General features: G+C 53.0%; 2 protein-coding genes across 3 annotated transcripts; both read left to right on the forward strand.

Moving 5' to 3' along the window:
* The first annotated feature begins 2,267 nt into the window (after positions 1 to 2,267).
* Positions 2,268 to 9,825, forward strand: RPL3L (ribosomal protein L3 like). Its single transcript, XM_036280094.1, has 10 exons — positions 2,268 to 2,387; positions 2,874 to 3,066; positions 4,750 to 4,918; positions 6,149 to 6,284; positions 7,782 to 7,968; positions 8,062 to 8,222; positions 8,426 to 8,527; positions 9,026 to 9,121; positions 9,333 to 9,452; positions 9,719 to 9,825. The coding sequence occupies exons 1-10, from the start codon at positions 2,385 to 2,387 to the stop codon at positions 9,773 to 9,775; spliced, it is 1,224 nt and encodes a 407-aa protein (XP_036135987.1). The 5' UTR covers positions 2,268 to 2,384; the 3' UTR covers positions 9,776 to 9,825.
* A 355-nt stretch (positions 9,826 to 10,180) lies between these two features.
* Positions 10,181 to 16,239, forward strand: MSRB1 (methionine sulfoxide reductase B1). Of its 2 annotated transcripts, XM_036280619.1 has the most exons (4): positions 10,184 to 10,323; positions 12,178 to 12,326; positions 12,661 to 12,775; positions 13,909 to 14,058. In XM_036280619.1, the coding sequence occupies exons 1-4, from the start codon at positions 10,269 to 10,271 to the stop codon at positions 13,938 to 13,940; spliced, it is 351 nt and encodes a 116-aa protein (XP_036136512.1). In that variant the 5' UTR covers positions 10,184 to 10,268; the 3' UTR covers positions 13,941 to 14,058. The 2 variants fall into 2 exon arrangements, with proteins under 2 accessions (XP_036136513.1, XP_036136512.1); XM_036280620.1 differs by lacking the exon at positions 12,661 to 12,775 and having other exon boundaries at positions 10,181 to 10,323; positions 13,909 to 16,239.
* The last annotated feature ends 479 nt before the right edge of the window (positions 16,240 to 16,718 follow it).

The following is a 16,718-nucleotide window of genomic DNA, read 5'->3' on the forward strand; positions in this document are numbered from 1 at the left end:
CCTGCGTAAGGCGGGCGGTGCCCGCGAGGCACCATGGGACTTATTCTCCCGACACGCCCAGGTGTGGGCCCCGGCAACACCTCACAGCCTGGGCGCCCCCTCGTGGTACTGACGCGCCATTGCACATACGGCCCTCTCCTTGGATCTCTATGGAGCGGTTCTGCTTACGTTCTAATATATACATATAAAATGATAGATTAGAGATGATTAGATGATGGTGATGATGGTGATGATGATGATAATAATAGATAGATATATAGATAATTATACATAATATAATTAGCCGGGTGCGCAGTGGTTAGAGCAGCGGCCCTTGTCAAGGTCACGTCTTACGTGAGTTGCAGGTTGATCTGGGGTGGGGTCCTTGGGGGCGTGTGGGATGCAACCAGTCCATGTCCACACCCCCTTCCACTCTATCTAAAAATCCATGGAAACCTTGGGTGAGAATTAACAAACAAAATAAAATAAAAAATATATAATTAAAAATAAAAATAAATCAATAAGAGGATACTGACACAGGAATAAGTAAACTGTTAAGGCCCATGCCACGTGTAGCGAGGAACAAGATGAACATGGACTCTTCTGGAGAACTCAGGGTGGTAGAGCAAACAAATAACAAACTACTCTTCCAGGATGCCGTCTTGGATTGCTCATTCCCTACAGCCCTCTCTGGGCTCCACTGTGCTTGCCAGTGGATTTGGGGGGCCTGCCTAGGGCATAGCAGGAGGCAGGACTTGCTCCTGGGCATAGGGTACACAGGTCCTGTTCTGATGGTTTCATCCTGGCCCTGAGCACTGTTGTTCCCCTGAGGCATCTCCACTGACCAGGGCCCTGCTAGCTGTCCTCCATGATCTCCACACCTGGCCTGGCCCCTGACCAGCACTAAGAAGGGGGCTGGTCACTTCCTGGCCAAAGGCTGGGCCCAGAGACAGAGAGCCATCAACTCTGTGGACACACAGAATCTGAAAGATAGAATCACAGAAATGTCAATCCTTCATGAATTCTTGGAAACACACTGTCAGACTGAATAAGCGGTCCCAATGGAGGCAGGACTGAGCTGCTGACATCATCATGATGCCCTGATAGTGCTGAGGTGATGGCTTTCTGCTGCTGGGAGCAGAGGGACTCAGAGATCATGCAGCTGAAGCAGAAAAGGCAAATGAGAGGGAGGAACCTACTGGTTTTGTGGCTCTGTGTCCAACCCTCCTGCCACTGGCCTGTGTGCCTGGAGCCAGTACTACCACCTTCAAATGTCCTGTAGCAGTCCAGCACCAATGGCATTCCCTCTGCCCCAAGCCTGCAGTGGTCTCTTCTGTGCTTCCCTCCCTCAGTGGAAGGGGTTACCCCTTCCCAGTGATTTTATTTCTGTGGGGCTCAGCCCAAAGTAGCTTTGTAATTCAAAAACAACAAAATCAGCCCTGGCGGTTTAGCTCAGCAGTTAGAGCATCAGCCCTCGGACTGAAAGGTCAAGGGTTCAATTCCGGTCAAGGACACATGCCTGGGTTGCAGGTTTCTGGAGCCCCGACCAGGGCTATGCAGGAGGCAACCAGTCGATGTGTCTCTTTCAACATCAAAGTTTCTCTCTCTCTCTCTACCTCCCTCCCTTCCACTCTCTCTAAACAAACAAACAAACAAACAAAACAAAGAATCATGACATTTTAGTAGTACAGAATATTAGCATTGAGTATTGCAAAATCCACAGATCCACAGACGCTCAGAGACATCTTAGGCCTATAAAAATCTGGTCCTACAGCTACAGATCTTTATAACCACAGAATCTTTACATTAAAAATAAGAGATTCCAATCTCCTTTTCATTCAAAACTTCAGTTCATAAAAGTATCTAAATGTTCTTAGATCACAGCTATTATAGTCAAAGGGATCCTGGTATTGAATCAGGGCCCTGGTGATCCTCCCATCTTGCTCCAGCTCAGGCTCACAGCACTTAGGACTGGAATCCCCTCTGCCTCAATGACAGAAAACTCGACTCAGACCCTCATCTCTGACAGCTGCATGAGAAAAGCCCCCCAGCTGGGTTTTTTTTGCCTCCCACCAGGCCAAGTTGTTTCTGTCCTGGGTGTGAGTCTTATAAGAAAGAAAACAGAGTGAGTGTGACCCATTCCCAGGGCCCTTGAGGAAAGAAGTGCAAGCCCTGGCTTCAAGTGTCCCCACCCCAGGCTGCCCATTTGATGTCCCCCCATTGCTCCGCCCCAAGCTGAGCCTGCTTCTGGCACCAGAGCCCATGCCCGCCACGGGAGATGACCAAGCTCCCCTGCCAGGGTCTAAATCTGGGATCTGGCTGCTGCTTGTCCTGGCCCTGCCACTCGACCTCCAGCACCTGGCAGGGAGGCCCCTTTCTTTCCTGACCTGCAGGGACCAGCGGCCATGGTCAGTGGGCTGGGGGGCTGGAGCTGGAGCAAGCTGGCTTCCTGGGGAGGGACAAATGGGCTTCTTGAGTCTCTCCCAGCAGGGCTAGTCCTTGGGCCTGTGAAGAAGTAGTGGGTTGGAAAGGACTGCAGGGCCTGAAGCTCAGACTGTCAGGCCTGGAACAGGCAAGGAGATGGACCGATGGCAGCAGCCCCCTGTCTCTGTAGCCCCAGCCACAGTGTGGGCCAACCTCGCCTGGGCCCAGCCAGTCTGAACTCACTGAGGCAGGAAACCTGTGGGTGACGAGGGCTTGGTGCTGGCTCTGTTCGTAAGACACTGCCCCTGGGCAAACCTTCCCCTCCTTTCCTGCAGACAGATGGAGGCACTGAAGACCACCAAGCCTCAGCCTGGGTCTCTAACTCCCTTCTCTGGGTTGGGCTCTGGGAACATCTAGCCATTTTCTCCAGGGTGACCCCAGCTCTGACCTCCATCTTCTCCTATCCTCAGTCCCACCGGAAGTTTTCTGCCCCTCGGCATGGACACCTGGGCTTCCTGCCCCACAAGAGGAGCCGCCGGCACCGGGGCAAGGTGAAGACATGGCCTCGGGATGACCCCAGCCGGCCGGTGCACCTCACAGCTTTCCTGGGTTACAAGGCTGGCATGACACACACTCTCCGAGAGGTGCACCGGCCGGGGCTCAGTGAGTGGCCATAGAGGGACACACAGGGCAGGGGGATTTGGATAGAGAACCCCTGACTACCAGAAGATCTGGAGAAACTTCCGAATGCTAGGAATCAGAATGGGACTTCAGGAGGGGAAATGGCCCAGAAAGAGTGAGGCCCTGCCTGTGGGAATGGCAGTCAGAATCGTGACCATCTGACCATTGGCCACTGACCACCCCTGGAGGTGAATTCTGTCATTGCCCCCAGTTTACAGATGAGGAAATGGAGCAGTTATAAAACCTGCCAGTGGCCCAGTTAGTAAGTGGAGAAACTAGGAGTCAAACGCAGGCACCCAATTATGCTTATTGTTTTGAGATAATTGTAATTCACATGTGGTTGTAAGAAACAATACAGAAAAAAAAGAAACAATAGAGAGATTTCGTGTACCCCTCACCCAGTTTCCCCGGGTTGGAAACCTCTCGTAAAGATAAAGCTATATGTCGAAGCAGGATGTTTGTTGACCCATGTTCCCTTAGTTGTATTTGTATGCGCGCATGTGTGTTTAGTTCTATATGGTTCTGTCATGTGTACATGTGTGTACCCACCACCTCGGAATATTCCATTGCCATGTGGGTTTCCCTGGTGCCCTTTTATACCCACTTCTTCATTTTTCATCTCTCCTAACATATATATATATATATATATATATATATATTTAAACTTTTTCTTTATTGATTTTTAGAGAGAGAGAGAAACATCAATGAGCGAGAACATCGATTTGGCTGCCTCCTGCATGTCCCCCACTGGTGATCGGGCCTGCAACCTGGGCATGTGCCCTGACTAAGAATCAAACTGGCAACCTCTTGGTGCATGGGTCGATGCTCAACCACTGAGCCACACGGCTGGACTACATTTACAACTATTAAAAAAAAAGCCCTGGCTGGTTTGGCTCAGCGGTTGGAGCGTCGGCCTATGGACCAGAGAGTCCCGGGTTTGGTTCCTGCTAGAGGCACGTACCAAAAAAAAAACCACCAAAAAACCACACATAAAAAAAAAAAAAAAAAAAAGATCATTTGTACCCTGGCTGGCGTGACTCAGTGGTTAGTGCTTCAGCCTGTGCACCAAAGGGTGGCAGGTTTGATTCCTGGTCAAGGGCATGTACCAGAGTTGCAGGTTCGATTTCTGGCCCCGGTTGGGGCGCCAGCAGAAGGCAACCAATTGACGTGTCTCTCTTACATTGATGTTTCTCTCTTCCTCTCCTCCCCTCTACTCTATCTAAAAAATCAATGAAAAAATGTATTCTCAAGTGAGGATTAGCAACAACAGAAAAAAGATCATTTGTGCCCCACTAAAGGAGGCCCAATGCCACCCTTTGGAGGATGCTGCCCTGGCTGTTGCTCTCCTAGCCAATTCCTGGGTGGCCTGGTGGAGAAACTGAGGCAGGGAGCAGGTCAGGCCTTGCCTGAGATCTCAGTGTCAGAGCTACACTGTGGGGCCCTGTTCAGCAGCTGCTCCATGCCATGGCAGAGCAAGGAGCTGGCAGGCTGAGGGCTGGAGGTCAGAGAGGGCTCTGGTCCAGAGGGCCTCTGTACCTGCAGCCCTGGGGCTGTGGTGCCCATCCTCCCTCAGGCAGGAGGGCTGCAGTTGGTTTTTCCACTCTGTCTCCCTTACTCATGGGCCCTGGAGGCTCTCCTTCATGCTCATCTCTGGGTCTCATCCAGAAATTTCCAAGCGGGAGGAGGTGGAGGCCGTGACGATTGTGGAGACACCACCTCTTGTGGTGGTGGGTGTCGTGGGCTACGTGGCTACCCCGCGAGGCCTGCGGAGCTTCAAGACCATCTTTGCAGAGCACCTCAGCGATGAGTGCCGGCGGCGCTTCTACAAGGACTGGTGAGGGCCCTGCGGGTGGGCCCTGTGTGGGCTAGTGGGGCCACTGGCGATGGGCGGGCCCTTCACTCCCCATTCCTGTGCTGGAATGATGGGGGTGGGCCGGAGAAGTGTCAACAGTGTTTGGAAGGCAGGAAAGTGTGTGTGTGTGTGTGTGTGTGTGTGTGTGTGTGTGTGTATGTGTGTGTGTGAAGGGATGCCTTCGATTTAGTAACAGATGAGTATTAGCAGGCTGGAGGGGAAAAAGAGGAAACATAGAGGAAACAAGAGGAAGCGGGTATTCTAATCCTCAGCGTTAATTAAGGAACTACTTTGATGAAACGGCAGAGTTGGCGCTGAGATTCCTAGGATGAAAAGGGAAACAGCCAACAAGCTCTTCACATCAGAAAGGAAGGTATTCTCAGGCTTCAAATCTTCCTTGGTACAAGTCCTGAAAGGGAAGGGCCCCCTGCCTGAGGAACCTCACAGACACACCCCTCCTTAGGCAGAGACACAGCCCAGCCTTGGCCCTCTTTGGGCTCTAGGGTCAGAGTGGGCTGTGTGACCAGGACAAGCTGGCTGACCTCTTAGAGTCCTGTATCACCCCTCACCTTCAGGCGTGCCACAGACACCATCAGTGGAGACGGGCGTGGTCCCTGCATCTTGGGGCTGCTGTGAATGAGATGAGCAAGCGGGGTCTAGGGCTCAGCACAGAGGAAGTGCTCAGCAAATGCCAGCTGGTCTTGTTTTCTCTATTTACATTGTTATCAACTTGCTCCCCACCCAGGGGCTTTGACCTTTGTGAACTTTGGCTTCTTCGTCTGTAGAATGGGGATAATAGTGTCTGCCACCCAGAGTTCCAGTGAGGGTTGGGAACAACAGGCAGTACTGGCTGTTCGCTGCAGAAGTGAGGCCAGCAGCTGTATCAGTGTGGACAAGTAGCCAACGTACTCCTTCCCCGAGCTCCTGCACATCTGCCACTCACCCTCGGGCCCTAGAAGGCAGGGAGATACCCAGTTTGCAGAGGAGGGAACTGAGGCCCAGAGAGGAAAGGACAGGCTGTGCTTAAAGATGATGACTGGAGCCAGCCCAGGGACTCCAGGGAAGGCATGGCAACGGCTTCCGCAGGGAGGAAAGGAGGACGGAAAGGGACATTTACTGTTCAAAGACCCGTGCTTGGTGGGTGACAGGTGGTCAGGGGCCCAGGGAACCACCCTAACTGGCCCCTCTAAGCACCCTCTGTGCATGGCTCAGGCACAAGAGCAAGAAGAAAGCCTTCACCAAGGCCTGTAAGAGGTGGCGTGACGCCGATGGCAAAAAGCAGCTCCAGAAAGACTTTGCTGCCATGAAGAAGTACTGCAAGGTCATTCGGGTCATTGTCCACACCCAGGTCAGTCCCTTAACCCCAGTCCACACCCAGTCAGCCAGTTCACTCCCTGGGTTCACCCTCCCCCAACCAGCCTCCAGGAGCCCTGGCAAATGTCAGCCTAAAAATACTATGAGCCCTGGGCACAGGACCAAAGTGTTGTCTGTCTGCAGCTCCAGGGATGGGATGCTGGGGGCCAGTATGCTCTAAGGGTTGTGGGCACTGTCCATGCCCAGTGGTCAACCAAGGCCCTGAAATGCCCCAAAAGGCTTGAGTCTCCTGACAAATGTCCAGTGTAGAAGGCCAGCTGCCTCTGTGTGGGTTCTGGCACAAGTGTGTATATGAATCCACATTTGTATAAGGGATCTGGCTTATCCTAGAACATTCCTTGGTGCCTAGTCCCCAGGGAAACCTTTTGTAGGCTCTGAGCAGGGACACTACTCCCACCCCCCACCCTGCCCCGCCCCTGCCCAGTTACTCTCACACTTGCAGTTCCTGGTTCCCTATGTCATTGGTTAATGTCCATCTCCCTTGAGCTCCATAAGGACAGGGGTCATGGCTCCCTGTTCAGTGCTGTGCCCCCAGAACCCACCAAGAACCTTGTATGCAGTAGGTGCTCCATAAATACTCATTGTTGAGCACTATGCTGTGACCTAATGGTGTTCCTGCTTCCAGCCTGTGCCTCACAGAGCAGCCAAAGATGTTTAAAAATATGAATCAGATTTTATCAGACCCCATAGTTGAGGTAAAGCTTGAGTTCTTCCCTACAAGACCTGCCAGGCTAGGCCCCTGCTCATGTCTGACTCCATCCTGCATGGCCTCCTCCTTGCTCCCCATAGTCTAGACACACTGGTTTCCTTTCTGCACCCTCAACTCCCCAGGATCTTCCATGTCTCAGGGTCATTGCACATGTGGTTCCCTTTGCTAAAGCTCCTATATCTTTACCTAGTGGCTCCTTCTTTTAAAAAAAATATTTGTATTGATTTTTTTAGAGAGAGGAAGAGAGAGGGAGAGAGAAAAACAGTTGCCTCCTGTATACCCTGCCCCCGCCATGGGATCAAGCCTGAAACCTGGGCATGTGTCCTGACTGGGTATCAAACCAGTGACCTCTTGGTGCATGGGATGGTGCTCAATCCACTGAGACACACACTGACCAGGCTAGTGGCTCCTTCTTGTTACTGGTGTCACTTCCTCAGAGAAGTCCTCCCTGACCACGCTATCTGTAATTACTGTTCCCTACACCCCCAATAGTCCATCAGAACACTTTGCCTTCTCCAAGAGTTTACTTGGCTCTGTCCAACTAGATAATGGCTCCATGAGGACCAGGACTCTGTTTGCCTCATTCTCTGCTGTACCCCAGTGCCTAGCACAGGACATGGCACATAGCCAGACCAGGCATGGGAACATATGCTGAATGAATGCAGGCATGCAAGCCTGCTAGGGGTCACCGGCTGGTCATACCATGTCTGCAAATGGGGTTTTGACCCTCGGGGAGACGACTGGCCATGTTGCGTTCTGCAGATGAAGCTGCTGCCCTTCCGGCAGAAGAAGGCCCACATCATGGAGATCCAGCTGAATGGTGGCACAGTGGCTGAGAAGGTGGCCTGGGCCCAGGCCCGGCTGGAGAAGCAGGTGCCGGTGCACAGCGTGTTCAGTCAGAGCGAGGTCATTGATGTCATTGCTGTCACCAAGGGCCGGGGCATCAAAGGTAAGGCTGGGTGGAAATAACAGCTCCTGGAAGGCTGCCTGAGGGGATGGGGGCCAGACTGGCCTCTCAGCCACCAACCCCTCCCACCTGCAGGGGTCACAAGCCGCTGGCACACCAAGAAGCTGCCTCGAAAGACCCACAAGGGGCTTCGAAAGGTGGCCTGCATTGGCGCCTGGCACCCTGCCCGAGTGGGCTGCTCCATTGCCCGGGCTGGGCAGAAGGGCTACCACCACCGCACAGAGCTCAACAAGAAGGTGTGTCCTAAGTCCTTGTGAGGGGGGAACGTCTTGACCAGACTCCAGTTAGTGGAGTGCATGACCCAAACACTGCCTGGCCCCCAAAGGCTTTGAAATGCATCCACCAGCACCTGGGTTTAAGTCCACAGCTGATGGATGTGGACATAGTGCTGGCCCCAGAGGCCATTTGCTGCTCTCAATGTGCTCTGTTCTCTTGGCAGATCTACCGTATTGGCCGGGGGTTGCACACAGAGGATGGGAAGGTGGTTAAGAATAATGCGTCCACCAGCTACGACATGACTGACAAGTCCATCACGCCACTGGTGAGGGTGGGCAGCCAGTTTGGCTGAGGGAGCCTGGTGAGCATGTGTGGGGAGGTGTGTGGGGTGTTGTAATGCCCCAAGAGCTCAGGCCCCACCAAGCAGCCGCTGGTGTAATAAACCCCTTCCTTTCCGCACTCTCTGAGCCTCCTCTATAGATAGCTTATATTCCAGCTGCTGTCATGGGGTGTAGAATGCAGCAGCTTTGACTGTGGTCTTGGAGACAGGCTGCCTGGGTTCGAACTCCAGCTGCAGTATGTTCTGGAACAGGTGACTCCACCCCTCGAGCCTCAGTTTACCCCTGTGTAAAATGCAGATTGTTAAATGAGATACCGTAAGGGAAGACGTAGGGTGTGGCTCAGATGCTGCTTTGATCAGTGATAGAGGGTGTCACCCCCTGGCCAGCACTGGCTCCTTCAAATCACAGGTGTGTATGGGATTTCTCCCAGGATTCCCAGCTGCCTCCTAACTCAATCTGGACCCTGACCTACTTTCCCACAGGGTGGCTTCCCTCACTATGGGGAAGTCAACAATGACTTTGTCATGCTGAAAGGTTGCATCGCAGGAACCAAGAAGCGGGTCATCACGCTGAGGAAGGTCAGGGCAGGCAGTGGGTTGGGAAGCTGGGGAGCAGGAGCCCAATGGGCTTTGGGAGGGGTGGGTGGCTGGCTGGCCTGCTTTGTCCTTCAGCCTGCTCTGAAGAGGGTCAGGGGATGGGGAGAGCCAAAAGGAAGGGGTGGGTGGATTGGGGTTACCGGAGTGGGTGGGAACCTCCATCTTGAGACTCTCCTCTCCCACGGATCCCCAGTCCCTCCTGGTGCACCACAGCCGCCGGGCCCTGGAGAATATTGAACTTAAGTTCATCGACACCACCTCCAAGTTTGGACATGGCCGCTTCCAGACAGCCCAAGAGAAGAGGGTCTTTATGGTGAGTCCCCCCACCTCCCTTCTCTGGGACTTAGCCCTCACATCCCACCTGCTTCAGAGTGGGGAAGCTGGAGCAGATTGGGGTGGTGGGATCCCCCTGCACTCATCCATAAGGAGGGGGCTTTTAGGATTCCAGCCCTAGGCAGTGATTCTTGCTGTAAGAGAGGGGAGGAACTACGGTGACGGCTGTGGGTGACTCAGGCGGCTTGCCAGGGGCAGTATTCTCAGCCAGACCCCTGTGAATACTACTGCCTACTACTCCCACAGGGTCCCCAGAAGAAGCATCTGGAGAAAGAAAAGCCGGAGTCCTCGGGAGACTTGTAGGTGGCTCGGATGGAGTATGAAAGAAGCGCGCGAGACCCCCGCCTGTTTCCTTTGTCTAATAAAGGCTGGAAGCAACTCTTCCCGCGGTGTCTGAATTGAGGGCACGGAAAGACCGGGGACGGCCCGTGGCACCGGACTTAGTGCCGGGGCAGGGAGAGCGCAGCTCAGCGGCGCCCCCTGGCGCTGCGCCTCGGGGCCGAAGCGCAGAGCGGTCCTTAGGAGTTGTCGATGGGCGGGGCCTGTTGGGAGGACTTGAAAAGGCAGGTCCTCCGGAAGAGCGGGGCCTATTGGAGGAGGAAGCCGATTGGTACGCGGGAAGGGGCGGGTTCTCTGGAGGCGGGCCCCGCGGGGGTGTCCCGGCGTCCCTGGACGTGATTGGCCTCCTGGAGGGGGCGAGGCCTCGGGGCGTGGGGCTTGGCCCAGGCCGGGAGGTGGTCGATCCGAGGCTTCAGTCAGCCGAAAGCAACCATCGTGCAGCGGTCTGTTCGGCGCCATGTCGTTCTGCAGCTTCTTCGGGGGCGAAGTTTTCCAGAACCACTTTGATCCGGGTACAACCTGTGACCTCCTGGTAGAGCATTGGGGCGGGGGCGCACATCAGATGGGGCATCGCTGCTCTCAGGTGGTGGTGGAGCCCTGGAGCCCCGGGAATGAAGGGGCGAGTATGACCGCGCGGGGAGGAGCGCATATTGTTAAAGGGGATCACGAAGGAGGAGGGAGGAGTCTGGGGGGCTCGGAGAGTCAGGGTACCGGAGGGAAGGAGGGCACCAAAGGAGTTTACTCCCCTTGAGGGGGAAAAGCCTTTAAGTGTGAACATGGTCGTTTCCGGGGGGAATCTGTGGGTCTGAGTACACGGATCAGGATCTGGACATCAGAGGGACGCGGTTGGAAGAGGGTCTTGTCCAAGGGCAGCTCTTGTGACAGGGCTGCCCCTCCTCGAGGCTACTCCCTCTCTCTGATGTTACCCCTGCCCTTTCCCCTCCCGGGTTCCTGGGACCCGCGAAGTAAGCCGGCAAGCACAGAACGTCCTGTTCCGATCCGAATGTGCTGCCTTAGGTGCCTCTCCCACTTGCCCTGGACCCTGGGGTTGGGTAATCAGGAGTGCAGCTAGGCCACCAGTGGCCAGTGTAGTGAAGTTTGACCGGACAGCCTGGAGGTGGGGTGGGGGGTGGTGGGGGTGAGGGGTGGGAAGATGGGAGGAGTGGGGTTGAGGGTGATTTGGGGCATGACCAGCCCTCAGCCCTGGCCCCAGGCTTTGAGAAGACCTGGTGAGTCCCTTTCTGGGCTGAGCTGCTTGGTAATGGACTAATTTGGTAAAAACATACCAGAGGCAAGACTAGGGCAGCTACTTACTTGGGGTGGGATCTGTTTGGTATCAGCTCTCCAGGGGGCTAGTTTCTGACACTGAGCATCTGTGGATATCAGGTGTGATATAGGACCTTCTGGGCAAAGCTCCTCTTGAGACCCTCTGGCTGTGGGACCCTTAGGCTGCTCTGCCAAGCTGGTAACTACTCCTGCAGCAGCTCCTGGTTCCTCTTTGCTTCCTTCCTTCCTGGTAAAGGCTGAGTAGTTCACGGACTCCAAGGGAGGCTGTCCCCAGGCCAGGCAGTGGGTAAGGGGTACCTGCTTTTTTTTTTCTTCTTCTTTTTGGTACGTGCCCCTAGTGGGAACCGAACCCAGGACTCTTTGGTCTGCAGGTCAATGCTCCAACCGCTGAGCCAAACCGGCCAGGGCAAGGGGTACCTGCTTCTTATTCTGCAAGTCAGTTTCACAACCTTCTCTCCCCTCCCCCCTCTCCCCCATGAAAGTGATCTTTTGAGGATAAAACCCATTCTTCCTGGCTGCCTGTTTGGCCCCGAGGCATTTTCTCTGGAACCATTCTCTTCAGACAGGGAGAGCAGGCCAGTAGCTATGACTGGGAGTCTAGGTCAAGGCTTGGCTGAGCAACATGACAGCCACTTGGGAAAGGACGGGGGCTAGGGAGTGGTGCTGGCCATGTCAGAGCCCCCACTGTGTGGGGCCTGTGAAGGGTGAGAATGTTGTGTCCTCATCAGACTCCCTGGGCTTCTTCCTCGTTGCACACCCTCTAGCTGAGTGGTTTGCATCACTGAGCTTCAGCTTCCTCATCTGTGCAATGGATAGGTCTTCATCACATGGCTGTTTAGAAGAGTCAATGAGTTAAGTGTGAAAAGTGACTCTCCTGGTCTCTGATACATGGTAAGAACCACTAAATGTGAGCTCAGCTGTATGTCTCCTCCACAAAGCCGATATCCAGGTGGGGAAGGTGTGCATCTCGTTCTGCGACTGGGGAGAGTGCTGTATTCTACTGGGTCTGAGGATTTGGGAGCTCACTCCAAAGAGGCTGGAGGCAGCATCTCTGCTTCTGCCTCTTCTTCCACCTCCAGGTATCTATGTGTGCGCCAAGTGTGGCTACGAGCTCTTCTCCAGCCGCTCAAAGTATGCACACTCATCCCCATGGCCAGCCTTCACTGAGACTATCCATGCTGACAGTGTGACCAAGCATCCAGAGCATAATCGGCCTGAAGCCTTAAAGGTGGGTGGTAGCAGCAGGGATTGGGAAGGGGGGGAGAGTGTAGGCCACCCTTTCCTTTCTTCTGCTCTCCACACAGCTGTAAGGGCTTGTAGTCTGTCTATCCCAGGCCTCCAGCCTCAGCGAGGGAAGTTGTCACCCCAAACTATGGGGGAGCTTAGGGTCCTGGTGGGAAATAGGACAATTTTCCTGCACAGGCTCCAGGTCAACCTCTCCTGCCAGCAGTTACCTTGGGAAATGGGCATGGGGAGGACATCATCTGCTGGTGGCAGGAGGGGCCATTGCTGTGGTTGTTTTGTGTCCAGAAGCTCATGTGGCTCTTTTATGCTCTTCCCAGGTCTCCTGTGGCAAGTGTGGTAACGGGCTGGGCCATGAGTTCCTGAACGATGGCCCCAAGAAGGGGCAGTCACGCTTCTGAATATTCAGCAGCTCGCTGAAGTTTGTCCCTAAAGGTGAGCTTGTTATCAGGCAGCTGAGCATAGGCCTGTGGCAAGGGGCACATTGTTCTCATCCACTTACAGTGACAAAGCATGAGCGCACCAAGGCACGATGCCCAGGACTTCCCAGGGTCACCCCAAAAGATAGCTGTAAGATAAGGATGGAGGAACAGATATCCTACCTCCTGTGCCTGGTTGATCACATGTGTCCCCCAAAAGGGGCATCTGAGGGTGGATGTGGCAAAGGATTTTCTCCAGAGATCTGGCTCTTCTCCCTGACTGGAGTTGGAAGCAGGCCAAGGCTGTGCACCTGGGGCCTGGCATGTAGTAATAGCTCAGATATGCATCCTATTGGCAGTATTCTTATTTGTAGTTTGTTTTGGGGAGCTGTATTTCATTTTCCTGCATTTTTATTTTTATTTTTTTATTTCTCACCCGAGGATATTTTTCTACTTATCAGATAGAGTGGGAGGGAGGGAGAGAGAGAGAGAGAGAGAGAGAAACATCGATATGATAGAGCCACATCGACTGGCTACCTCCTGCATGACCCCACCAGGGTTGGGGACGAACCACAACGAGCTACATGCCCTTGACCAGAATTGAACCTGTGACCCATTGGTCTGCGGGCCAACGCTCTAACCGCTGAGCCAAACCAGCCAGGGCGTCATTTTTCTGCATTTTATCTGAGCTCAGCCTCCTCTCTGACCTTTGCTCTCCTGCTCACACAAACGCTCACAAATCACCGCACTTCTGTTTGCACACCCAGCCACCCTTGGATTTCTCCCAAAGCTTTGTAGCTCAAATCCCAGCACCTCACTTGCCACCCGCAAGACTATGGCCAGTCTCTAGTCTGTTTTATTCTCTGTATAATGGGGCTGCTGACAGCATCTGCTTGCTACCGTCATGGGGGTTAGGCCAGGGTGTCCGTAGGAGCTGGTGCATGATAAGGTACGATGATGCTTTTGTCCTTTTGTAGTTCTTTATTTTCTGCCCGTATGCAGGAAGAAGAGGCTCTAGGTTGTGATGGGACACACAGACTCCCTTAAACTGGGTGTCTGGGTCCTCTTAGCTCCCCTGGCTTGCAGGCTGGAGTGGATAGTGTCTGAATCATAAGGATTGTTTTTTCTCCCCTCCTTCCTTTCTTTCAGGCAAAGAAAATTCTGCCTCCCAGGGGAAATAGGCGGGCATCCCTCAGCCACCCCAGATGGGTACTGCATGGTGGCCATACTCTGGCCACCCTCACTTGGAATTGGTACCCCAGACATTCAGACAGGGAAGGAGGGTGGCTGAAACATCAGGAAGGCTCCCGAGGCCTTGGCTCTGCACTGATTCTCCTTGGGAAAAGTACTGGTTTGCCACTTATGGCCCATATCCCGCTGCCAGGATGGGACTGGAGGGCCCAGCTGTCAACTCGTCTTGGCCTCAGGGAGGTGGGCTACCTTTACTTCTTCTCAGTCCACTCCCTCCTTCCTGCCTGTCTGGACTCACCCCTTAGGGACCCAATTCTGAGACTGACTCTGGCCTTCACTAAAGCTGGTGCCCATCTCCCTCAAGCTATGCAAGGAGACAGTACAAATGGAGGCAGCCCCAGCTGTCTGCTCCAGCCTCAGTCACTGCATGATTCACTCTGGTTAAACCCTTCTAGGCAGCCAGAGTGTTGACAGATCTGTGACTTGTGGTGGGATTGGGCAGAGGGGACAGACCTTTGGGCTCTCATTTATGAGAGGAGAAATCCTGGATGCTGTTTCACAATGTAACTACTGCTTGCCTCACTCAGTCTTAGGAAAGCATCTATTGCTCCAGTACCCTGTTTGCACAAGGTTAGGGGCCCTGGAGCTCACAGCCTATAGTCCACACCTTCCCAGGGCACTGTGACCACGCTTTATTGCCCTGAAGCTCCTGCCATCTGGGAGGGTGGGTGATTCTGAAGCCCTCTTTCCCATCTTGAATCCTCTCTGGAATGATTAGGAGGAGATGAATAAACAAATGAAACCCAGGCCTGCTCTGTTTATTAGCATCACATGCCAGGATACAAGGGTCAGGCTTTGAACAGTTGTTTCATTTGTTCCACAAATATTTACTGAGCATCTGCTTTGTGCCAGGTTCTAGCCTCGGTGCTGGGGATGCAGCCATGTGCAAGACAGACAGGGCCCTCGGGGTTTTATGGTATACTTGAGACAGTAAATTCATGTCAGATGATGAGAAGGACCCTAAGCAATTACAACAGAATAAGAATAATAATGTTAGGATATGTGGAGGGGGTGCCTCCAGTGGTCAGGGAGAGGATGCTGAGGAGGGGTCATCTCAATTCAGCAGTGACAGGTGAGAGAAGCAAGGAGAAGAGCTTCCCAGGCAGAGGCACAGCATGTGACAGGTGCTGAGATGGCAGCAAACTTGGCATGCCCCAGGCCTTGTAGGGGGAGTTGCAAAATGTGACCTATGAGGAGGTGTGCTACACTCCAAAAGAACTACGTTATTTTTGCAATTTATATTGACAGAAATCTGGGGAAAGTGTGGGAATAAACATTAAGGGGTGGGATAGTGGTGGAAAGAACACAAAGTTCTATCAGGCTGAATTTATTGACAGGGGCTCACTAAGAGACTCGGGATTTAATGTTGAGGTTAGAAAGTGTTCTAACAGTTTGTTTAGTTGGTTGACATGGACCAAAAGGCCCACACTAAATGGAATTGAAATACCGGACCTGCCTTAGTCCACTCTAGAGAAAGGGATACAAAGGCTTAGGGAGATTGGAATGTTACAAGGGATTTGACATTTAAGACCTGTCCTGGGAATGTCCGGATGACACACGTTTCACCACCATTGTGAGTATCCCAAAGAGCTCTGTGATCACTCTTCTGTGTAGGCCAGAACTTAATGAGAACTGCTGCCGTGGAATTGGGAAACTAAATGCAGTAGATAGGGGCATTGGATCCTGAGATGTCAAGGTCCAAGTGGAGGTACTTAATGGCCAAAGTCAAGGTGGGTGTGGTTAGCCTTATAGCAAAGTCAAAGCAGCAGAGTGTGACTTACTGGCCTATGGCATTGGCTGCTTGATCATGATGTCTCTAGAAGTGAAATAGATGGGAAGCTTACTGAATTCTTAGTTATCTTAGCTCCTAAGCAGAAGAGTTCTAGGTCAAGTGAACAAAAGGCTAACTTAATCATAAAGACAGTTATGATCCCTTAATCAATTGCCAGACTTGCGTCAGTTCACAGACCCAGAACTTGAATGAAGGGGAGGCCGGACCCCTTAAGGAAGAACCCTGGTATGCTGCCCACTAGTCTTTCATCTTTAATCTTTACAAGTAATCTTTCTTCTAGCCTTTCCTAAAGGGACCTACAGTCTTTTACCAGAGAGCCTGTGTGGGGAAAAGGAAATAATCAGACATTTCTGGGACTGTGGACACTGGATCTAAACTGATATCATCCAGTCCTGGCCTGGTAGCCCAGTTGGTTAGAGCATCGTTTCAGTACGCCAAGGTTTGATCCCCAGTCAGGGCATATACAAGAATCAACCAAGAAGGTATAAATAAATGGAACAACAAATCTCTCATATCAATAATTAAGAAATAAACATACCATCTAGGAGATGGAGGATGGGTGATCAATGGAGTTTTAGCTCAGATCCATTTCACAGTGGGTCTAGTGGGTTCTCAAACCCATCCTGTGGTTATATCCCCAGTTCTGAATGCATAGCTGGGAGCACCCCACATGGGGAAGAAGGAGGAACTGGGCTCACAGGTGTGAGGACAAAGGTGTTGAGGTAGGAGTGGCTGGGGAGGGAGGTAGATGATGAGGCTCCTGTGTGGCTTGCCTGTAAGGCTCATTCCTCAGTGATGGGATTCTACCCTCCCCCAATCCCCAGCCAAGAACCCCAGCTCTGGTGTGAGGTCACCCACCTGTACAGGGGCTGCCAACTCACTTGCTGGGCCCTGGTGGCCTCAGCTCACTGCAACC

The sequence above is a fragment of the Molossus molossus genome, unplaced genomic scaffold, assembly GCF_014108415.1.
Source record: "Molossus molossus isolate mMolMol1 unplaced genomic scaffold, mMolMol1.p scaffold_m16_p_3, whole genome shotgun sequence".
Classification (NCBI taxonomy): Eukaryota; Metazoa; Chordata; class Mammalia; order Chiroptera; family Molossidae; genus Molossus; species Molossus molossus.